Below are 25549 nucleotides of genomic sequence, written 5' to 3'. Positions count from 1 at the left end.
GCAGATGGACTGAAAGGCAGGATTTTTTTCACACAAAGCTTACTAAGCAGTCAAACCATGCTTTATAAGATGTTTCCCCATTTAATTCATGCTGCTGTAACTAAATGCAGATGCACATTGCATAATAGGGAAAATGTCAAAGTTTTGGTAGGTTATATGCAGCTAGAGGATTGCATAGGTTTCTCAGGGTGTTTTATCCATCAGTTATACTTGGACCTTAGAGAAAGTGACACCATTTTATTTAACACAGTTTTGGTTTACATAGAAGGCTTTTTGAGTATTTTGTGGGAAGTGACTAGAAAACAAAGATTCATAGGAGACAATCTCAGGAGAAATGAATTTTTATGACTCAAAAAAAAAATATAGTGACATGACAGCTTTACTACTCAGCTGTGAAACAGTTTCCACCAATTTTTCAGTTTTCTGGACAATGAGAAATGCAGTTCAGTGATTTTTCCAGTTGCCTGAGTACACATGCCTGGGAGCAGTGCAAGCTCTGCTCTTCAGGCACTGGACGAAAACCAGATTCCGACCAGTTTCCACTTCAGAAACTCTGGTCAAGTAGACACCCAAAAAATGAACCATAAGTCACAACCACAGAGAAATACTCCGTTATGTTGAGGTTACTAGAACAAGGTTCAGAGAGCTGGGCTGCCGCAGGTGTTCAGCAGCTCCACAAAAGCAGTTGTCATCATGCGTCATAAGAAGCAGTGCAGTGACTACGTCACATTCCAGCAAAAATGCTGTAGGGAAGCTAACTTATTCTGCAAATGCAGGTAAATGCCGGGCTGGAGTTCCCAGTAAGCATCAACCTTCAGCTTTGGAAAGTATTAAGCAGCAAGTGTTACATCACACTGGGACTTTTTTCCAAGCAAACTTTCCAAATTAAATACGTCATTAAAAACTGTGCACCAGTCTTCCTTACAGATCTTTGGGGTAACAAAATGATTTTCATCTCCCCCTTACCCACAGATCTCCTTCACCCATACCCCACCAAAGGATTTTACTTCCAGAACAGATGCAGCTTTGGTGCTGCCTGTACTGATCAATTCCTGTTTGCATTCAGGAAGCATAAACACACAACCTTTTGAAGGTAATTGCATTGGATAATTTAATTATTGCAATCCAATTACTTTCACCTCCTTCCCACATTCAAATGTTTCAGTAATGGAAGTTATTAGAAAGATTCTCATTAGATTAAAATGCAGGCCTGCTATGCAATAAGTGACTCAGTGGAACCATGCTAAAAATACCTAGTGGATCCAGAATTTGAAAGAAAGAAACCCTCCTATGACCCTATAAATTGCCCATATAGCAAAGGTGAAGAACTAGAACCCACCGGGTCACTGTCCTACTTCCAGCTGCCTGTTAGGAACATCTGTCCAGCAGAACACAACACTTTTTTTTTTTCTCCAAAGCTCTAATTTAGTGATAATTAAGTTACACATGCTTCACTCTGCATAAAAATGAATGCATTAGTCAACCGATAAAAAGTGGCTCTGTGAAGTCAAAGCTGAACATACTCATTTTCAATATACATACCACCAGTATGGCATTTCTAATAAATTATAGTCACATATAGGGTAATTTACAGGAAAAGATTGATATTTGATCCCAAGCACTAAATTAAGTCATACCCTTAGACCTCAACTTAGTTTTCATATAAGTGTTTGGTTAACTATCCAGTGTAACATCTAGTAAAGTATGCCTTTACTGCAGAGAAAGGAAGCCACACTTCCACACATATAGAATGATGCCCTCTCTCAGCATTTTAATTTCTGGACCTAAGTCATCTACATCACTCATTGCAGGAGACTAAATTAAATCATTAACTACTTCACTGCTTCTTGCAAGGTATTTGAAGTATTAAACAGAGTATAGCCATTCATTGAAGATATTTCAGAATCGTGGTGTAAGGAAAACAGGCTCCCAGATGCAAAGAGGAAAGACCATGCACAACCTCTAAAAGTGTTATTTTGCCTTGACAGTTTATTTACCACTTTCAGTCAGAAAGTACTCAACATTTAATTCATGTAACATAAAGTTGTAGGGGAAACCCTGTGTTTCGTGGATTTTGAGAAGAGCATCATATCCCAGTGCAAATAAACCCTTTTTGAAGCATGCAGCTATTAAGGCCCAACACCCACAGATTTCCCATAAAGTCATTAACCCTCAATGCAAACACTTCTTTCTGTTACTATGTAAACTATCACTTTAATAAATTGTTTCTCTGATTTTATTCTTTGTGAAAAAGAATTCTTTGTGCTGGTTTTTGCTGGATAGTGTTAATTTTCTTCACAGTGGCTGGTACGGGACTGTGATTTGAGTTGTGCTGAAAACAGTGTTGATAATATAGAGATGTTTTTGTTATTGCTGAGCAGGGCTTACACAGAGCCAAGGCCTTTTCTGCCTCTCATCCAACCCCATCAACGAGTGAGCTGGGAGAGAACAAGAAGATGGGAGGGGACACAGTTGGGACAGCTGACCCCAACTTACCAAAGGGATATTCCATATTATATGGTGTTGTGCTCAGCATGTAAAGCTGGGGAAGGAGGAAGGAAGTGGGGGATGTTTGGAGTGATGACATTTTGTCCTTCCAAGTAATAGTTACATATGATGGAACCCTACTTTCCTGGAAATGGCTGAACACCTGCCTGCTGATGGGAAGTAGTGACTGAATTCCTTGTTTATCTTTGCTTGTGTGCCTGTCTTTTGCTTTGCCTATTAAACTGTCTTTATCTCAAGCCCTGAGTTTTCTCACTTTTACTCTCCCGATTCCCTCCTCCATCCCACCATGAGGGGACTGAGTGTGCAGCTGTCTGGTGCCTAGTTGCTGCCTGAAATTTAACCATGACAAAATCCCAAACCAAAATCCAACCCCCATACCTGTACTGCATAGGTAAATTCCTTAGACAGTAAATAGGACAATCAGCTGGTCACATGCAGCTGAAGGTGCTGAAAGCTTATTGAAACACCCTCTATAAGAAGAGATAGGCTTTTGGTTTTTAAATACTGCTGAACAATTACAGCACTGTTTTTTCAGAGACAACAAACATATCTACTTGGAATGCATTTGTGTGCTCTAGGCCACAAAGTGCCTCTGGAAATGCTCTCCTTGAGGCCTCAAGGACTTTCTGCAGAGGAATCACATTTCCAGTTCCTCCAGCTGAACTTGAACAATTATTCATGAGTGATAAAATATTCCCTCAGCTTTTCTGCTCATTGCTGTTTTCCTCTCAGGGCAGCCTGACTCAGAGGTATTTTCACTGTCCTCACACAAACACAACTCCTGCAGGCTTTGCTCTTCTAGAGGAGGTAAGAAGCCTCTGACCCAGCAGAACAACTTTGGCTGGGGAGTTTCAGTACTTTGGGAAGGAAACCAGAAAGGCCAACAGAAGTAATGCAAGCAAAAAAGGACAAAGAAAGCAGGGCAAAGGTATGCAAATACAACCCTGTCCTGAAAGGTTTGTACAAAAGCTGCAAAGGAACTGCAGCCCTGAAGTGCTTTACCAAGGGCTCTCAGATTTCTTCTTATCATGCATATTGCAGAGTGTGTTGTGAGGTGCCAGCAAAGCCCAAACCTCTGACTCCGTAACTTAGAGATGATCTGGCATTTCAAGGGCTTAAATGACAGTCAGTTTGTCATCTCTGCATTCCTGTGGGGGTTGCATGGGGAGATGTAAATCAACAGAGTTGAACAGAAACCATCTTCAAACCGGTACTGTGAGACTGAATATTCCATCCTAAACTTTAGGTTTTATTACTTACAAAATTTATTTTTACAAAAATCTATCTCAAACATGCAGTGCCTCTTTATATCCAGCTACTTCTTTCATGTGGCCTAGTTGTAGCTTTTCAATTTTTCAGCATTCAACTTCATACTGTAGTAATTTTATTCTATCATGTTTACAATAGTTAATAGCAAATTTCAGTGAACATCCTCTTGCTCTCCTATTACAAGACTAGATTTTCTGTTGTCTCTACCTTCTCTTAGTTGCTGGGTATACTTGTATCATTTTTTACATGCCTCTTCTTTAAGGTAATCAATCTTTCCAGTCTCTTGGAAGAGCTGTTCTTGTATTTTGTTCCCCTTACCTGCTTTCCAATCCCTCTAATGAGGCAATATCCTGTCTTAACTGGCATCTTCTGTACTAAATGCAGCAATCCAGACACAGACAAACCTGCTATATTATAAGAGCATTATCTTTCTTTTCTTTATGCATCTTCTTCCCGTATGTACCCTAGCAGCATTTATTTGCAGCAGTTGTATACGGTTTTTATTTGCGCTGGCAGGATTTAGAAACTTACAGACTATGGATGAAAGAGAAAAAAATATATTTATCAATACTAGATTCTCTTTGCAATACACTGCTATCCGCTTCGTAAGTTCTCCTGCACTTCACATCTCTCCAGACCCAATCAGCTTATCTGCTAATTTGGGTTAGGCATCTAGTCCAAATCATTAGGGGAGGGAACAAAGGATTTGTCAGCCACAGCTCTCAGGAGCAATCCCAGAACCATGTATTTCTGGCAAGAGAGGTGGAAAGAAAATTATAAAGGAGAGCAATAGGCAGAGGCTATCAAATAACAGGATAAACCTTGACCATTTGCATCAAACTTTCTCCCTGTGAAGACAGGACAGGAAAGCCATGTCTATTGCAGAAGCACAGGGAGGACAGAAGACTGACTCTCCTCAGGTACAAAAAAATGCATTATTTAAATATGTGAAATGGTGCAACATATTGCAGTGCAGCCCTGTAAAGATGCCTGGTGGAACTGTGTCCCGATAGGAGACCACTGCTTAGGTGACTGACCAAACCAATAAAGCCTGTAGCAACTTCAGTTCAGTTACCTAGTTGTTGTCTCACTGGTAGCTTCCTCTTTGCTATAAGGGACAGAGATTCTGGTTCATGGCAAAAGCAGCAAATATTATAAAAACCTCTTTGCTGGCACCTTATTACTACATTACTTTACTGGCATTTTTCTTTAGAGGGTTACAAGAAGAGTCCTTTGCAATTCCTGTCCAGATGCTGTCTCAGCTTGCATCCTCCAGATTTTTACTGCTGCCATTCATAGGGAAAATATCAGTATTATCATGGAAGAAATAGATTTGAGGTTGTCAGATAAAGCAATCTCTAAAGATCTGCTTCTCTGCTTGGCAGCATCCCACATGTAAATCTTATTTCAAGCTAATAAAAAAGGTAACATCCTCAAGTTCAAAAGTATTAAGTACTCACTAGATCATGCTACTGAACATGGTGATTACAATAGAGGTGTCAGTATTTATATATTTACAGGAATCAGGGATTCAAGAGAGAATATTTTCAAAGCAAGGATTGTCAAAGTCACTGCTGATTTAAATAGTGGGCAACTATACATGAACACTGGAAAAAGCTAACCAACTTTCCCCATCCTGAATAAAGATGAAGTTCCTTACCAGAGAGCTAAAGACCACCTACTTCCAAACCCACTGCCAAGGGCAGGGACACTTTTGACTAGATCAGGCTGCTCAGGGCCCCATCCGACCTGGCCTAGAATGCTTTCAGGAGTGGGGCATTTGCATCAATGGATGTTGCCTTCCAACACAAGACTACTAGTTAGCATAGGCATAGGAAGTGCAAAGAAAGGTGCCTGAAGTAATGACTTGGCCTATTCAAGGGCCATTGCAAGCAGAGTGGTAGCAGATTGAAGCAGACCAGATCTGCTGCTGACCTTGGCAGAGGACACCAGATTTTAAGTGATAATACAAGGTAAAAGACAGCTAGAGACAACCCACTGGGCCAGTAAATCCTTGTGCTATTAGTTAAAGCATAAAATCTGCTCACAGCATCTGCTGGGGAAAAAGATGAGCTGAGATGGGGTAAAGACAGTAAATAAGAGAAAGGTCCTTTTCGATCTTGTGGCCTTGCAGGCTCAGCACTATCTGAAAAATAAAATCATGTTTGTAATTCTGGCTCGACTTTTTTGCAGGTCAGACAGGATTACTTCTTACACAGAGGGCAGGGAGGGGAGGAATAGCTTTCCTTACAGACAGTTAAATTACCATGCAAAGAGACGACGTGTCCAGTTACCTCAAGCCACAAGATGCATGTCCCACAGACTAAAACCCACTCTGTTGCTTTCACAATCCATGTGTGTTCTGCTGTACTAAGCAGTTCCTCCTCCCACTCTCCTGTCCTGGTATCGGAGACATCCTGAAAACATCCAGGTGGAATGACCTGACAGTCTACTAAGTCTCTTCCACATGTCATATCTAATAGAAGTAAATTGTGTCTTCTTGTCAGGCACACACGGTGAACTTTGGAGGGATGTATGTAGTTTGTGAGCAGTTATCAAGAAATGTAAATTATTAAGAGCCTGCAGCAGGTTAAGCAGTTTACTTAATTGAGAGATGTCCCAACTACTGAGCATCAGAGGGAGGCAGTGCACATGGAGGGCATTATTTAGAATCAATTTTTATTCCAGTTGGAGGGGAGGAGGCAGAAAATATTAGACAGAGCTGTTCTGTGGATAGGATCTGACCCTGAAAACAGATCAGATGGACAGTTTGCTCTAAATAACACCAATAAACAGGAACAGCAAGTTTACAAGACTGAGAACAGTTACAACCTCAAACACTGTAGTGAACAAATGGGTTGCTTTGGAAGTACACACGTTTTCATCATCTGCACTGCTCAGTGTAAATAAATACAAGCTAACAAAGGCTGTTAGAAATGCACAACCCTATCATTTCACAAATGCATCCTTTCCCCCTAGCACCGTACCTTTAAAATACTCACTTCACACTCTTAAGTCTGAAAGGTCAAGGCTGGACTTTGCTTTTCCTACTCACTTTTTCTTTTTTTCAGAGTATTTAATGGTTTTGTTTGATCAATTTTTGGAAGGAAAATATTTCTGTAGAAGGAAACAAAGGTTCATGGTATGGCAGCTGCATGCTAATTAAAAAGCCACTGAATGCTGAGGGTCTATGTCATACCTTTCCCAGTGGTCAACCATTAATTCTATTTAGGACATAGGAACCACAGAAGACAGTCCAGTAGCCTACTTCCAAGCCACGCACTTAAAAGCTTAGAGACATCTTTCTGTACTCCCAACAGTTCTCCCAGTCATCCCACACTGTCTCTTCCTCTGGCACCCTTTATTTTTACACACATTTCAACCACACTATTTCTCTCCCCAGAGTTTTGGCTCCAGCATCTGGTTCAACAAGCACTGACAGCGATTTACAAGACCTGCTAGACTTAGCCTTTTAAAATTACTCATGCTATTGGCAAGAATATAAGCTTGAGATGTGTATGTGTTTGTGGGAAAGGTGCATCCCTTTGCATCCCTGTACTTCTGTTTTCAGGAACACCCTTTAACCAGCAGGTAACAGGCTACCAAGGTCACCTCTCCTTGTCAGTAGCACGCCTTCAGCATTTTCACCCCCCACAAGCAACTGCAGAGGTAGCCCACGTTCCTCCTCAAGCAGCTGATGTTCCCTTCCTCACCAAGCCAGCTTTGAAACATCAAGGCAAAGGCAAATATTGCCATTCTCCCCATCCACTGCAAATGAAAGAAACTCTACCCATTTGATTTTCATTTCTCTACTGCTTCTATCTTCCCATCCCACTCCCTCATGCCTGGGAGGCATTACACATTCACTGTCTCTCAATTACTCATAACAATTCAATGCATTTTAATAATATTTAAACAGGTTTAAAAAACCCTAGTAATAAACTGGGAATTATTGTGGACTGCTGCTGGGCCACAAAAGGATAGAGTGGGTACTTCAGGTTTTTAGAAGGCAACATCTTGCAGATAAAACCAGCTAAACACAGTAAAGGCTTTTTCACATCACCAATGCACAAGGTGGTTTTTACCAGTTTCTGGTGTCAGTGATTTTCCTGATCCAGGCTGCCTCATTTCATTTTCATATAAGGTTACTTGGATATTGATATTTAACAGTATTAGCAAGGATGTGCAGCTGCTCCAAGTTCATGCAGGAAGGAGACAGCCTGCCTTTTTTGAATTCCAAATTGATAAGAGGAGGGTCACTGAGAGAATTAACAAGCAGAAAGGTGAGGAAATGAGAGACTGAGTTGAGAGGAGTTAGAACACAAATGGGAAGAACAAGCAGTAGGGAACAGGATATTAAGTACAAATGATACAAAGCCAGCAGTAAGGATGGCAATGAATGTCTGGTTCAGTAACGCTCAGACAAGGAAACTGAAAGAACACAGTGTTTTGGTAATAACAGGTCTATCCAAATGGAAGTAACAGGCTGAAGACAAACCATTAAACCCCAAGACTCTCCCACCACTCCGATTACAGTGGTATCAGGGCAGCTTTGTGCATGTGCACTGTCCCTCACAAGAAGGAAGGGGAGAAGTCCAGCTCCACATTTTGCATTTACGAAGCAGCCTGGTGACAGACAGGGCAATGAAAACCTTACAGCTGCACTCAACAGCTACCCTCCAAATTTGTAAATTGGAAAGTATTTCCCACATTAAGGCTTCTCCCCAAAGTGCAGTTGCACTTACCTTGATACCTCACAATTACGAAGTTCTTGCTCTGTCACTTGGGACACTAAATCCTTTAGGCTCTGTTTTCTTTTAACAGACAGGAATTGTTTTTGGCATTTAAGACAAACAAAGGTTCATTATCTATTGCTGTGAAATAAGAATAGAGAAAAATAAGCAACAGTTTGAAAAAGGAAGTTATGACCATTGCAGGCTATCTGAATTCAATGTCAAGTGATCTTTTCCCAACTGCATACTACAAAATTTGTACATATTTTAAGGAAGAGAAAAAGCTCCACTTCTGTTGTCTTCCTCTTCAGTGTTCATGGAAAGTTTCAAGTCTCAGCTCTGGCTCTTAAATTCCTACTCTCTTTTCTTCCCCAACTTGAGTCAAGTTATTACTGGGTCTCAAGAATGAAATATTTTTCCATCAAAAGCAGCTTAGTTTTTGAATAAACAAACACACAGAATCAAACTTGGTCCTGTTTAGGAAATATTTACAAAAACGACTACTAGCCAAAGATAAAAAACATTTGTTTGAGATGCTTCTAAATCAGTCCTGGACATATAGAGAAATCAGCACCACAATCCAGCTGCACAAGAGAACTTAAGGACAGTGGTACCAAACACCAGGAGGTCTGAGGTAAGAGCACAGGACTAGGAGTTCTGCTTCCACTGATGCCTTTTCCTGGTCTTAAAATCAAGAGTCAAACATGTTTAGAAGGGAAAAAGGGATTTGACCTTGGTATTTATTTTAAGGATCCTTAGGTGCACACGTCCGGGTCAAATGCACCGAAATGCACACCGCAATTCCCCCAAAGGATCTGGTATAACATTGTAGGTTTTACTGATTAGCATATCTATCAAAAATTCCCCAATGAGAGGCTTGAATGAGCCCCCCTCCCCAAGGAGCCTTCCCCTGCATGGTTCTATCTTAGTTTACAGAATGTGTTCTGGAGAGGACCTTGGGGTCTGGGGCACACTATACTCTACCTACAAAGCTTCTAAAATGTTGAGTCTCTCAGCTTGACAAACAAGTCCAAGAATGTAGGCAAAAAGCACTAAGGATACAGAAATTGTAAAAAAGGTATAACAGAGGTATAAAAGAAAAGGCAAAAAATCTTAATGGCATCACCACTACAGAGGTAGGTACTGAAAAATGGGACTCTCATGAAACACCACAGTGCAAGCCACTCCACACTATACAAGCTAATCAAAAATGTAGCAGCTACATTTTTCCATAGCATCAAGATTGGATATGCACTGACTGAACAAGAACTGAACTTCTCTGCAAGGCAGGATGGATAATCGCACATTCATCCCATTCTTTCTCTCTACAATGAAACCTTTCCATTTCAACTTTCAGCTTTAGCAGATGATTTCTCCTTATTTTCTCAGACAATATGTAACCATATCATCTTGCCAAATAGCAACAGCAGTGTCACCCTGATCTGGTTTCAGAAAAGAATATCAATTTAGTTTCATAGGAAGGAGAGAGCTAAGTTAGACATCTTGTTCTGTTTATTTTTGTTACTTCTGCATAATTGATAGCTACCTGTTATTTATTTTATTTGGCTCCAAATATGCTTCTCTCTCTTAGTCTATGGTTAAAATTGTTGTTTCTACAAGATTTTATGCAATGGAGGCCAAGTAGAATTTCTATTTGTGTCCAAAGTAAGACAGTGCAATCTTGTGGTACAGCAAAAGCAGCAGATTTTGTAGAAAAATACTATAAAGATTGCTGTACAAATCTTATGTCCCGGGTATTCCGGGCATACAAGATTTAAAGGAAATTTTGTTGCTTTCTTGATCCTCTGATGCTTTGAAAAGGTAATCAATCTTATAACAACTCGGGGCTGGGATAAAATACTCTGACACCTTTTCCTCAGTATCAGAGGACCTGTACCAGAGGATAATTTCAGATCAACCATCCTGAGAACAGCTAAAGTAATATTAAAAACGAAACAAGAAACTTTTCATAGGAAACACAAAAGGCTCCTACAACAAGACACTCCACACAAGAAACAAACTAGAATATATAAATTACCTCACAATCCAAGAGGGAACAACAACATACTGTAGAAGACACGGCAAGTCCAACAATCCTTGCCACTGGAAAGCCTGGCTCCAAGACACAAAACCCAGCTTAGCAACTTGGGCCAAGCTCAGGAACAGGAGGAGAACACAACTGTCACAGGGCAGCACCACGCCAAAGAGTCTCAGAACAATGATGCTACATCCAACACGTATTTTCTGACTCCATCGCTGCCCCATCCCAGTTACTGTGGCTGTGACAGCTAAGGGATATCTATCACCCTTGTGCAGCTGTACCTGCACTTCTCCAGCAACGCAAATACCACCCGTCCTTTTGAAACGCTCAGCTGGTCCCACTCATGAGGCCAGCAGCAAAACTCTCAAGTGACACTGGAGCAGGATGAAAACAGCCATGACAATTTTGGTGTTTGTTTGCATGTTGAAACAAAAGGAAATTACTATTTCTTCCTGACAGGAGACACATCACTGTCCCCAAAACAGTGGGTAAAGGAGCAGAAAAAAGAGAAAGACTGAAATACTGTGTGAATCATCCACCAGATACCCAAACGGAAACAGCTTGTACAAAAACGGTAAGATTATGGAAGAGACTCTCTCCACAAGACTTTGCCCAAACAACACCTGTAACTTCCTGCTAAATTAACACCTGTTACATTATCAGTAGGTAAACTGGACAAGGCAGAAAGACCTATTTGACAGTTATAGAACAAGCATCTCTAGCTATAAAGTACTTTCTATTGAAAATGTGCTTTGAAGACTAATTTAATCACTGTACCTGAAGTTTCCTTGCTTTTCTTAGGTAGAGGAGCTCACAACCTGTTGAGGCCACCCACTTCCCCTTCATAGTTCTTTGTGGCATCACCAGTTTTACTAGGAAATGGAAGTTTCTTATTTTCTGTCCTCCTTGAAGTTTTAATACAACCTACAAAACCTATTAGAGTTTTCTATAATCATTTGGCAGCAACACCAAATGCACGGGCAGAAAACTGCTTGGGGTAAGGTCTGTGACAACTGTATGTCCAGCTTATTTCAAGTATTTTAGGAATTGAAAGGAGCACAAATGTAATTTTTATGACTGAAGGTCTTTTCGAAGATGAAATGTTTCAGTAAAACTTCACAGCAGAGGGTCTCTGGACTTCTTGATCTTCAAGCTATGTTCTTGATTTGGATGAGGAATTCTCTCTTCAGCACCTAACATCCAGCTGTCTGTGTTTCAGATGCAGATGACTGGTGACTTGTATTTCCAAACTGGTCATTACTACAGCTTAGCACTGTTCTATGACTTTAAAAATACAGGACCAAAGCTCTCACCTGGCCTGAAACAGTGAAGGGACTGCCACACTTATTAGAACAAACCTGGGTACTTCTACTGGCAGGCACAGTGCAGCTGCAATGACATCAAGCCCACTGGAAGGATGCCACCCCAGGATGGTGTAAGCAGGGAAGGAGCTGGCATATAAGGAAGCATTCATGTCCCACCTCCCAGACCTACAGGACATGCAACGCTCTGCTCAAACTTGCCAAAGATACATCCCTGGGTGTCAGAAACAGAGGCTCATGGAGAAAACATATCTTGACAGCTATTGAGGAATGCCAGAAGATGTATTCACATCGGTTACAGGTCCAATGTTTGGGCCTCCTGTGGTGCAGGAAGCGAGCAAAGAGGTCTGACTAGAGAATTTGGCCACAGAGGCAATGAATGCAACTTCAGTGCTTCAGCTGGGTTCCAGCCCTGGCTGCAGCCCTGCGGGTCATTGGCCAATGTCACACACAGGAATTTGGCAGGCACACGAACTTCTGCTCAGTGCAGGGGCCCTGGGAGATCTGTCCTCCTCTAGACGTCTGGTTGAAGTTATCTTAAGAATCTCAAACTATTTTGGTCTCAAATTCAGGGTTATTAAACTTACTGTTACAGATCTCCAACCAACAGAAGTGCTTAGAGGCATAACAGTTTCAAGGGCTGTGTCTTGTTTAAACCAGTGGCTTAGTTGGTTTAGGTTTTTTTTTTTAAATCTCAGAACCAATTTCCTGTAGGCAATCTGATACCCCACCAGGAGGAACAACCACATGACCTGGGTGCTTCGGAGACATAAAACACACCTACCTTAATAAGTGACACAGGCCTGGGAGCAGCCTCTGGCAGTGAGGCCACCTGGCATAGAAACCAGCAGCTGCATCCAAGCTATGTACTGGGAACAGTCCCTGGTAGAAGCCGACTCCCAAACCCTGTATGGGGACTGCCTGTACAAATTGGCTCACGGCAAGAACAGTGCCTGATACCAACAACCAGACACCACAGCCAGCCAGATCCCCGTGCTTGAAATATACTCTCACACTATTTAATTTATTAGAAATACAGTCACTATAGCAACTGGCCATGGGTTCAGCTGCCCATTTCTCCCAGCTGATTCATGGAGCCATTAAAAAAGGAAACAGTATTGATCCCTGTATACACCAACCATCTTGTGCAATACTGGGCTTGTCTAAAAGAACAGGAAAGTGAGAAGAAGGGGTTGGCTGTTCACCCTGACAAGAACTCTTCTTTCTTGTTACATTGTACACAACAATAATATCTCAAGGTGGTCCATATTTTCCCACTTTCCCGCCCTCATTTTTATTAGCCCGAGGTCGGTGTAACGGCATTGGTCAATAATTGAATAAAACCCATTTTTTGGCTTAGAGTTATCATACACAGCAGTAAAGGGAAATGAAACTCAAAGCAAAAAGATGACCATTGCCAGGATAATGCTTCAGAATATCACAACAACCAGCTTGCAAGCTAGGACCCTGCCTTCAACACAGGCAGTATCATTTATTTCTGGAAAAATACCATTGAATCTGAGGTGTCAACACATGCACATGCACCACTTTTTGAAACCACTGTTGGCACTTTTTAATCCACGTGCTAAACACGAACACAGATCACTAAGCAATTTCCCACGTCATTTGCTTTTCCTGTCTCCAGAATTTTTGTCAAAGTGGTTATTTATCTACTTCTCCCATATCATTTTGTATACAAAATACTTGCCTACACATTTAATAGTTCAGGTTTTGTGCTTAACAGCTGAATAACAGTTACACTTGTTTCTAAAAGAATTTGACTCTTAAAAATGTGTGTTTGCGTCAAAAAGGGCATGTGAACACAAGTTCAGTTTTAGAGCACAGGAAAGACCACAGGAGACTGACTGAGGCAGACCAAGCTGTTGGTGAGGTTTATCCATGCTTCCTGCTGGTGACCTCAACATTAGCAGTCCTTGGGCCATCTATTCAGGTATGTTCACACCTCATAAAAGCCAGACAACAACGTTCATGCCTGCTTCCTCGAAGACAAGGTTTTAGGTCATCAGGTTTTTAGAGAACGAATGTAAGCTGTGATCGAAAGGATGCTGTGGATGAAACCAGTTGGGGATGACAACTTTTTGGCTTGGTTTCCCGGTCACACAAACTTATTAAGGAAATCCTCACCAAGCTTCTCTCTCATCTACTAAAGAATAAAGGAAGGAGGGAAAGTAGGAGTAAAAGCATCTGAAATCACAGAAGAGCTTTCAGAATTCAGATGAAAGTAATGCATTTTTCAGCCACTACGGCAAGTAATTATTTTTTTAAACAATCAGTACATTCATAGCTCCCTTTCCCTACTGCTTTCTCCAGCATAATAGTACGGGTTAGCAACAGTATTTGTGGAAAAGCTTACTGCTGGAAACTGAAGGGCTGTGACCAACAGCATTTATAGCATTTCTTGTTTAACAAAAAATTCCCATCTCTTACTTTTAATCCTCCACTCCAAAATCAACACTTGAATTAGTGGTACAAGCTACTGTGGGATTTCTTCCCTTCCCCCTAGTCTTGTGCTCCCCAACTGTATCAGGAACCATAAAGAACATGCAAAGGGGAAGATGAAATGGCAAACAACAGAGATCCCAAATGTTCCCCCAGAGAAAAGCCTGCAGCTGGGCAGCCTGTAGAAATCCTGCCTGCAGCAGGGCTGAGAGGTCTCTGCAACAGCCCATCCAACAGGGCTGCTCATCTGCTGGCGCTTCACAGCTCAGCCTGCCATGGTGCTCCAAGCACCATAGCAGGCTCTCCGAAATTTTATGTGCTTTGGCCTTTTAGCTACAAATAAACTTGGCAGCAACAGGGATCAGAGTGTAAAGCTGGAAGTTCAGTGTTTGTATGGGTCTGAGCTGATGTCCCTGCTGGAAATCTGGCAGGATCATTTATCAGTTGATATTTTCAAAGCATGATGATGGATTCATTTATTCCCACTCATTTACTGGCACTTGCAGAAGGTACTGAGAAGAGATTAGTTTATAAAGTCTGATTCATTTCCTGAAGGGAAGAGACTGAACTCTTTGGAAATGGATTAGTGCCTATACATTGTGTAACCAACCCCTGTATGTAACACACTGTCCCAAATGCAGTGGTCCACCACCCATTACAGCTGACACTCTTAAACGAGCTGCTTTCCCCTCTTGCTCCTGCCTGAGGAAATCCAGCATACATCCATTCTTTGCATTAGCTGGCACTGGCAGCTGTCTCAAAAAATTGAGATGTAACAGAACTTAGAAAACTTGAGGTAATATCAGACAGGCTTTTGCTCATCAGACAGCACTAACAGTCTCAGCTGCTAGGGCAGCCCAGGCAAGGCTTTGGTAGACCCAAAGTGCTCTTTTTGGGCTTAATTATAGTTGTTCTGACTGAATGGGACATAGGACTCAGTGGAACAGAATAAAACACGTTGCTTGACTGCCACAAAAAGTATTAACTTCTTAATTCCAGTAATTACATATCATCAGTCCAGGCCTAGGGGACAATAAAGCCAAAGGTGTCAATTTTGATTTGACAGATACATTATCTTTCCACCCTCTCTCCTCAGCACAATTAATGTTGAGACTCCTTTTGTCCTCTTTTTCCCGTGTTAGCACTACTACACTGCCCTACTTAGATCTCTAGCATTTATCAGTATTTGTTTCTGCCTATGTTAAAGTAAATTGTTCCCACGGCATAATAAAAGCACAGAGAACATTTATGTCTAGAAGACAAACACAGGACTATTCAGCACTATTAAGCTCCTGGCCAGGAGAAAGCAGACTATGCTGAGGCTCTGCCTGATCAAAGAGTCCTGTGCCACAGGAGTCTGAATCAACAGGACCAACAGGACAAGAACAGGCACAAGGACTGTATGCCTGATGTTGGAGAACAGCACAGGCATGACCCTTCCTGCTGGATTTCCAGTAACTACAGAAGGGCAATCATCCTTTGACAACTGCTTATTGTTGGTGGAGCTCCTGAAAAAGCCAGTGAAGCCAAGGCATGATTCCTAAATCCAGTCAAGACACGCATAGAGGACTTCTATTGCCATCAGAATGCTGCAGCTGTCTTTAGCCAACCCTGCATGCAGCAAAAGCTAGGCTGGACCACAGGCTATGCCCTTGCCATCAAAGCTGAAAGCACCTCCTTGGAAATCCTACTTTCATTCTATCTGATGGAATGCACATAGTGCTACCAAACATGAAGCCCTTGAAATGTCCATTTGAACCACTCATTGGATGACTCCACAGCCCACATTTGCTCTAGTAAAACATAGAGCTGAGAGGAAGGGCAGAGTTTCTCCGTATTGGATGGGAAAAAAAGAACGGACTATGGGAATGAGAAGATACAGCTTAGTAACAGTTAGGATCAAGAAGAAAATATATAAAGTAAGGATAATTCAGCCCATAAGCAAAATGAGTGCAAACTAGTTACAAGCAAAATGCAGGCCATCATTTCCAGTTTCACAGCACAGATTCCTAAAGTTTATGTATGTTGGAAATTGGGCAAAATACTTTATGAGGACCTGTCTCTTAAAAGGGATTACATTACAAGTTTTTTTGAGATAAGGGGCAATTCTTTAATTGAAAAGGCAATCCCTTCTGTATCTTTGTGTACTAAACTGGCGTAGAAACATACATATAGAGAAATACCTTACAGAATAGTGAGTTCATCACTTGACCTTGCAGTGCCAGCTGGCACCTGTAAGAAAAGAAACCCCACTGTACATGTTCTTGGAAAAGCATCCAAATCAGAGGAGACATCTAGAAGATAAGCTTTGCTGTATTGCCACAGAAAGCCTAAACAGTGACAAGAAAAGCAACAGAACAGACTAATTTTCAGTGCTCTCCTACTTCCTCTTATCCTTGCATCACAATAAACCTACTGGACTTCTTTTTTCAGTCCCTATTTATATGGGGCTTTTTTTATTTCAAGCCACAGATCAGTTAACAGTGTGGAAGACAAAGACTGTTGGTACTTAAATATCTAAATCTTGAAACCATTGCACCAGGAGGATACGTACCACTGCTCTTTACCAACACCAAAAGCCTCTGATCTCCCATCTTCTAGCATGCATTACCTTGCATAAATGTAATTATGTTTTCACTATAACTTACTGTATTTTAAGCTGAAGTAAAAGCTTTAGCACCAACTCATGACTAGACCTTATCATAGCTTTAAAGGAGAAAAAAAAAAACCTGTTTACTTTAAGGCCTCAAATTATTCCACAAAGCAGATGCACCTCCTGCTTAAGAATACAATTAAGCCTTTATTTGCTATTATAAGTGAATTTGAAGCCAAAGGTAAATTTACTACATTTGCACTCACTGCTGGAGGTGTAAAATCTCATTATTTGTCACATTCTAAACACGGATCATGGATCTTCTCTCCATATCCCTTCAAGACAAAGAACTGTACTTGTTCTATCACCTGAATTCAGAAAATTCAACCTGTGGCAAAATAGGCCACTTCACATTAGGACAGCCTTTTCTCAGATTTCTCTCCACAGGACTCAACGCCTAAGGAAACCATGATTACAGTCCTGTAAAGGTCAAAAGCATTGTTTTCTGGGGCTGATCGATCACTACTGTTATTGCAAAAACCTGCTAAGTACATTGATCTTTCACCTCACAGTAGGAGGGAATGGTACAGGACTTGGAGAATAAAAGACAACATTAGACAAAACTTTGCAGTAAACTTGGCAGAAAAACAGCCGTGCTTTTCTACCCAGAACTGTGCTTTGGCATCGCCTTTGATTCAGTGCTCAAAACCTTAAGAGTTCCCTGAAAAACTTAATTTAAGTGGTGAATACACATGGTGTGACAAGCAAAGCCCATATGTTCAAAGTCTGGCCAAGGTTAGTTACACAACTCTATTTCCTGCAGCCTGACTAAGAGAAAAATTAAAACACCACGGTTTTTAGCCCAGCCTACACAACTGTTCTCCTTCTCATGAGGATGAAGCCAGTACTGTCCATCTAAAAAAATCCACTTTGTCCATCTAAAATTTTGGCACAGTCTAATTTGTAAAATTCATTAGTTGTTTTCTGATAAATAATGACCAAAATGGATATTTGGCTATGTGCAGTTTCAAGCCATCAGGCATGCAGACTGGCATATGAAGACCCCCAAGAGATGCATATGGCTTTGTGATTATGTAAAGGTCCCTCCCTGGAGGGTTGCCTGGTAAACTTGCCCTCTCCTGCTTCTCCTTTCACAAAATTGTGCCTTTCCTTCTCCAGGCTTGCTCCAGCCACTCACCCAAACTGCTTGCAGGGGTACTTGCCATTCCTGTGTGGATGTTTGTTTTATAGTTTTCCCATTTACATAATTTCTTTACCTCACAAAAGTAAAAAAAAAGGAAGTTTTGTTTTCTCTTTCCGAAAATGCCCCATGCAGGACAAGGCTCTGCTGAACAGGATGTGCCTCGCTGTGTGTGGCTATTCTCAGAACTCCATGGCTGCTGTTCCTATTCCATCCCATGGTGCCCCATCCCCCCCTGCCACAACCAGCAGTGCATGGCTGTGTCCATCACTCCTCACACTGCATGCAGAAGGGAAACAGCTGTGTTTTTTCTTGCTTCTGGCCTTGAAACAGACTGCATTAGGGACTACTGCAATTCTTATCAAATCCCTGGGCAAATACATGCCAATACCAGAAGTTTTGTACAAACCCACTCATATTTCGCCAGAGCGTGAGGAAGGAACAAGGGCAAAGCAGTGTTTTTATGCGAATAGTCTTTCAGTGTCTGAGAGGTTACAGTGCACACAACACAGTGATGCACAGAAGACACTTGTGCAAAAGCCAGTTGCTCTCCTCAGGGCATTGCTTATGATTTAAGAAGCTTTTAGAGCTCCTGACCACAGAAGCACCAACGCAGTGCCTGCATTTTGCCCTCCTGCTCTCTCCTTTCCGTTTGATCTCTGAGCTGCCAAGTACTTTCTGACTTCTCTCTGGGCTGTTACAAACACCATTTTATAAAACTCGTGCCACTTTTGAGCAATTCTCTTCCATGTAGTACCACACAGCTAAAAGATGTTGCTAGGAAACCTGTGCACAGATCACGGTTGGCAGATACCATGCAGGCACCAGAGCAGCTGGAGAGAGAGAAAGAAAAGAGTCTGTCTCAGTAAACAAAATGCTATAAAGTAGCTCAAACAAGCTACTGACATATTTCTATTGTGTTACAATGGTCACATGCTATTTGAGACCTTCAGTTTGCTAAGTGACCCACAATGAAAGGTCAGCCTTGCTTAAATAGCTCGGTAGCTTCAAACTGTTGCAATTCCTTTAGTTTTACGTATTGCAGCGATTTCATGTTGCAGCATCACTGCCTCCTCTAGACATCTTTATCTTGAGGAGAAAAACCAACAAGTTTCCTTCAACAGCACATTTTTAGTTATATGTCATCTCTGTACTGCATGTGCTCCATAACTGGCACTTGTTTTTCTTTCAGGGTCCACAGGCCACACACAGAGGTGGCATTGTGCAGTCCCCTCTTGGCAAGAAGCACTGTTCAGCTGCAGAACTGGAAAGACTGCAGGGGAAGGTCACCAAGCCTGACAGACATGAGACACACTGATGAGATCCAGTCTCTGTGTAAGCAGATGCCAGGGAAATTAAGATGGGGCTAGGGAAGACAAGAAGAGAAATGAGAACTGGTTAGTATGGGAAGCAGATGCATCATCCCAAAACCTGCTGCAACTCAAGAACACTGTTCAGCAACAGGCAGAAAAAGAGGCTACCAGGAGGCAAACAGAAGGTGCATTAAGTAGCTCTTCTTATTCCAGCTAAAGCTTGTAAGTTAAGATATATTCACTCACATCTTTTACAGAAAGAATAATCTCTAAAACAGAGAGGGGAGTAAAAACCATTGCACCTCTAACTCAGAAGGCTCAAGCACCTAAGGTTCCACTCTATTCTGCTGCCCAACTGTGCTGCTAAAGTTGGGTTTGTACAAGCTGTGGCCCAAGTCAGGTCAGAGCATATTTCTGCAGCTCTCGTCTTGCAGTTAAGACATGAACTTAATGCACCTGCAGGAGTTCCACCAATCTGTGCATTGACCTACATGAGCTAGTAGTCAGAGGGATGAGACTAAATGCTTGTGCTTTAAATCTTTAGCTGACACAGAGGGGGAGAGCATCTTAAGGCAAGGGATACACAAGTTCAGACAAACTTCAACAAGTGGTGGCACAAAGCAGCACAGAGGGTTAAAAAAGCACAATATTGGAAGGTCTCCCACAAGTTACTAAGTGGAGTTAATCTCTCCCAACAAGCACTCAGCAAGACATTTTACGTGCTAGTCTCAGATTTTGGCATCTCAACAGGATACATGTTAGTCAAATCAGGAACAGTTACTGTTCAACATCTGCAACAATGTCTGATTCCAAGAGCTTTTGGACCTCCTGTCTTCTCTCTTAAGCCTCTCGCCAGCATCCGCTTCTTCCTCACAAACAGCCAGCACTAACCTCCACCCTGACATTTATTCCAAACACACAGTCATCAAATTACGACATATCCAAAAAATTTAGTTAAAAAAAATAGCAACCAAATTGCATCTACAGCACTAGGTCTCTTCAATTCCTATCAGCAATTTTATTGGTGACTGATGTTTTTATCAAAATTTAAAGAACCTCCAGGCAGGGACAAGTCTTTTTACACCTGTGAAAAGCATCCACACCTCCTGCACTGCTTGAGCTACTGCTCATGCTGCAATCACCTGGATGTGAAACCTCCAGGCTTAGACTGATAAATATACACAAACAGCATCAAAATCAGTTCTCACAGCACCTTCACTTCTGCTGCTAACCAACAGCCACACGCAAGGCGGAGAAGACATTGGTGATGTAACCCTGTGCTTAGACAAGAATTACAGACCTGTACTGCAACCACACTGCTGGGCAAAGCAATCACTTTCTACCACTCCACCACAGGAGAAAGGAAACTCAGAGAGTTTACCAAGGGTCTGTGGTTCCTTGCACCCTGCCTGAACACAGTCGAGCTTTTTCACACACATGAACTATAATGCTACATCCTTAATGTTCTGGATCTGGACAGGAAAACCACAAGGAGAACAAGATTGCTTTTCATATACTTAAGGGTAGAAAGATCACAGTTCTCTATGTTAGAGGTCAGGTCAGCACAAACCCAAAGACAACTCCCACATTTCTTGTCACATACACATATTCCCATTCCTAGTTCACTGTTAGTTTAGCAAAGAGATTTTCATTTACACAAGATGGACATTAAGTTTTCGTGCCCCCTAAAAATCTTGCTAGTTAGCATACCCAGAATACAAGCCTTGGACAACAGCTGAAGTGAATATCTGTATTTAAAACCCCCGAACTGTAAACCAAACCTAGCAATACAAGCTCTGCAGAGTTTTCTCTATGTCAGATGAAGACACTAATAAGATAAGCAGTCTGGGCTCACTGTTTGTACAGTGATCCATATGAAGAAGCTGAGACATCTGAGTTCAAAAAGAACTTAAGATAATACATGGTAATGGAGAAGACAAAGGTCTCTACTCCTTTAATAATAATAAAAAAAACTAAATAGAAATTTGAAAGCTGTAGGATAAAGGGATAAATATTTTCCTCCTAGGTCTTGTGACCTTCTAAGAGACTAGAATGCCCATTTTTTAAAAAGAAAGGATTTTGACAATTTTCCGTTGACTGTGAAATTTTTTACTTCTTGTGAATACTTCCAGGAGGACAGTTCTTGACTGCAATACCTACATTTCCAAGGTCCACAGCATGGAAGTGAGCACAGAACTCCCACCCACAAGAGGGCATAGACCAGAGGTCACAATTACCAGGAAAGCTGCTTACACCAGCCTCCGAGAAAGTTTTCCTCACTTACAATCCAGCTGGTGGTAAAAAGAGGGCTATTGGCAAAGTGCAGGTTTACCACGATGACACCCAGCCCCCTCCTGCCAGTCTCACACGGTAACACATGATCAGCACATCGGAGGCCCAGCTGAATGAGCACTCACATCGCTGGCAGGCTCTTGAGAAACACTCAAGTGTGCCAGCACTGAGCAGAACTGCTTGCACTGAAAGCTGGGTGAGTCAGTGCACTCGTCCCACCGTATCCCATGCTCAGGTAAGATTAATGACACTAAATCTTCTCCGGAGCACAGAGTTAGATATGTCTGAACTTGACATGCCAGTGACCTACTTTTCAGACATGCCCAACACCCACGTCTCCCTCCAAAGGCAACAAAAGACAAGGATGCTCAGCAATTTTGAAACGGTAGCACATGCTTTTAATACTGAGGAAGCTGATGACAACTTAGAGTCAGCTGTGCATATTAGGAAAATCCCACTTCAGCTTCACATGAGCATACAATGCTATGGATCACTCAAGACTCTCCATGTTTGGCTATATATGTCTGTTGATTTCACATGTTTGCTGGCGGGGAAGAAAGAGCATGGATGAAAGCTAGTAACTTCTTAGGGCCATCCTGCATTAGATTTATACATTCCTGGATAACAAATGTTGCCACTACCTTAACTCTCACCTGTCTAAACAGGTGCATCCCTTTCCTTAGAAAAAAACCACAAAATATCTTATCCCTCCCATACACACCAGCTGTACTGTAGAGATAGAGGCTCAGTCTGTTTTGCCCAGATAAAAAATCAGAAAACCCGCTAAGATTAGGACACAATGAACATCACTCAATTAACATGAGTGACCAGGATTCAGAAGAGAAAAATCTGTGTGCATCAGCTGTACAAGTGACACACACTAAAAAAGGTACATAAAGTAGGGTACATAAAGTTTTCAGAATTTAGTTAAATACATAACCCTCCCCCCACCCCCTGCCCAAGATTCCTTCTTTCCCCTCCTCTGTCTTTCTTTATGAGGAATAACCACACTCTCTATTATTACATAGTTTTCATTTTATTTCTTAATAAATATGCATGTATGTGCTACAAACATGATTCAGAGCTATATAATGCATGACTATGTCCGCAAGCTATAGCTAAAACCACGTTTGTGTCTTTTAAAACCAGATAACACCATTTGTACCATACTGAGACCAGAGACCAAGCTAGCTCCTGTTTTTAAAGATTTAGGTGTACAGGGCCACATCATACAGCAAAGAAAACCTTTAAAGTGGTACCTAGCTGTTGTGTATGCTAAGACTACTGGCAACTTCAATAATGATGTGTTCAGCCATTCACCCACAAAACAATTCCTTCTTCACCTACAGAAGATGTCCCAGCCTGAAGCAAGTGCTCGAGGTGGCAAGTCATTCCAGCTGAAGTTCTCTACAGAAGCTTCAGAACATTTTCCTCATATGAGCAGTGCATATTGCAAGCTGGGAAACATGAACAAAACTCACTTACTTGCTAACAAGTAAAGGGACAGATAACATCTCCATAACCATCCCTAACAGTTTCCAGGAAGCTCTAAAAGCCTTCCACATTCCAAGGCCATTAAACAACCATGTCAACACTAACATGAGAGGGCAGGCCTAAACAGGAAAAGGTGCCATAAGGATCTGCACAAGCCTAATCATAATACATAGGTATTGGAAGTCTGGCAAATTATGCTTTCACCCCAGGTATCCTAAAACCTCCAAGTTAGACTCCCTGCTATTCCTTCCAAGGCAGTTTTACACTCTTAACCTTTTAACTACAATAAAATTGCTAATGCAAGCACAAAATGAAAGAGCCATCAAGCAACATCTTCACGCTTAGAGAAGTAAAAGGCAGGATCATAGCTTGTAGCATGTCAAGGACGCTGCAAACAAGCCCCGCAAGCAGGCACATTACCTGGTTAATTCCTTTAAACAGAAAATAGCCTGGGAACCTCCAGACTTTCCTAGTGTGAAACTCCTGGCTTCTTCTTCACTGCTCGTTTCTTGAAGCTGACATCTCAGTTACTAGTGAAAACAAAGATGTCTTATCAATCCCTTTCTCTATGCAGAAATATCAACCTGGAGCACAAACTTGCTATCAACAACTAAAGCTATGGTTTTTTTTTTCTAAGGTGAGGGAAAATGCAGAGATTGAGAGAGGCATCTATATGAGAGGAAATAAATTTCAGGAATACCTTCTTACAGGGAAAAAGAACGGGCTGAGTAAGCCTAACAAGCTACTGTGAACCAAAACAAGCTCAAGCTTTATTCAACACCTCATCAAATACATAAAAAAAGTAAAGACAATAAAATTGTGAGCACATAACAATGTAAAACTCTGCTTAAAGTTCCTTTGACAGAGTACTTGTTTCAAGTAGCTCAGCTCCTCTTGCTACCAGGCATATGAGAGTTCACTTGGAGACCTCAGCCTGGGTGAACTTAAATGATCTTAAATTTGTACATATTTGACAACAGAAAACTAAGTTACACAAAGGACAAAGATGAAAGAAAATACAGTCAGTTTTTCAGAAAGCTTGCAGAAACATAAAAACAGACACTCAACAGAACAGCAGGCAGAACATCCATGAGAAACAGTCCACCCAAATACCCTCGAGCATCAAAACATATTGACACACTGGTCAACCTGTGTCTTTCAATCTTAGGACACAGGTTACACCATACACCTGAGCTGCAAAGAAACCCTGCCTAGAATAACTATTTATGGACACTGCAAGAAAAATAAGCACTTATTTTCAAATAAAAGATCTTCAAGTTAGAATTTTGAAGCTCCAGCTGCAGGGCTGAATTAAGCTTGAGCTCTTTCAAAAGAGACAGAGTTGCCTCTGGGCAGCCTCAGCCACTTTGAAGCCCTGCTAAAGGGCCTGAAAGCATTCTCCTCCTTGGCAGCTTTTCAACACGGGATTTAACTCCAAGATCTTATCACTGATACATGGTATTTTTAAACAATTACTAAGAAACGTTTGGAGAGGGGAAACGGGAACCAAAACTACTGTTTCAGCCACTGCCACCACAATCTTCAGGCAAGGTCAAAGATCTCCACAGACTCGCCGGCAATCCTTGTGATGAAGAGAATCTCAGAGCCCATTGTACCCTACGCTAAGAAAAGTCACTCAAGTCCTGCAAGTTTCAGCGGCGCCCCAGATCAGTCACTGCCCTGACCTACACAGCAGTGGAGGAGGAGAGGGACACTCAGCTGGAGACCCCTGCTCTAGGTTCCTTCTCCTCCAGAACGTGATGTGTCTGCCTAAAGCAATGTCCCCATGCTGGGCCACCGCCACCTTGACGCTTGCCCGAGCTCCGGGTGGTGGAATCTACAGTCCCACAGGGATGCTGGAGGTCTGCCTCCACCATCCCTCGCCGGCGGGACCCGCCACCTCCCGCCGCCGCTCGCCGGTGATGATGGCGATGGGGCACCACCACCCAGGACACCGCGCTGCGGGCCCACCACCGCCACCATCACCGGCAGCAGTGGTGGGAGATGACAGACCACCGCCACGGCCCCGCTGAACACCCGCTGCCCGGTACCTGTCTTCGGAGACGCTGATGACCCCGTCCTCCTTGGGCACTATCGCTGCCATGTTCACCACCTCCTGCGAGCCCTCCACTTTGTTGAGCAGGAGGGGCTTGCGAGTCAGCGCCTTGGGCTGGGGCTCCGCCGCCATGGGGCCGGCGAGCACCGCCGCTGCCGCCGGAGGAGGCTACGGCCGGGGGAGGGAGGGAGGGAGGGAGGCGGCCCGCACTACCGAGGCGGAGGAGGGACTTGCCGAAGCCGGGCGCTCCCTGGGAAGCAGGAACAG

General features: G+C 42.3%; 1 protein-coding gene across 2 annotated transcripts in view; it reads right to left on the bottom strand.

Moving 5' to 3' along the window:
• The window catches only part of WDFY2 (WD repeat and FYVE domain containing 2), a 67687-nt gene extending 42233 nt beyond the window's left edge, over nucleotides 1-25454 (bottom strand). The window contains exon 1 of one of the 2 annotated variants that reach the window (XM_069011279.1): nucleotides 25278-25454. In XM_069011279.1, coding sequence (XP_068867380.1) covers nucleotides 25278-25414 — 137 coding nt within the window. In that variant the 5' untranslated portion in view covers nucleotides 25415-25454. Of the gene's footprint in view, nucleotides 1-22042; nucleotides 22090-25277 lie in introns of those variants that run through there. The other variant, XM_069011285.1, reaches the window with a different exon arrangement.
• Between the last annotated feature and the right edge of the window lie 95 nt (nucleotides 25455-25549).

The sequence above is a fragment of the Aphelocoma coerulescens genome, chromosome 1 (genome assembly GCF_041296385.1).
Source record: "Aphelocoma coerulescens isolate FSJ_1873_10779 chromosome 1, UR_Acoe_1.0, whole genome shotgun sequence".
Taxonomy (NCBI): domain Eukaryota; kingdom Metazoa; phylum Chordata; class Aves; order Passeriformes; family Corvidae; genus Aphelocoma; species Aphelocoma coerulescens.
This window is presented reverse-complemented; position numbering and strand designations above follow the sequence as displayed.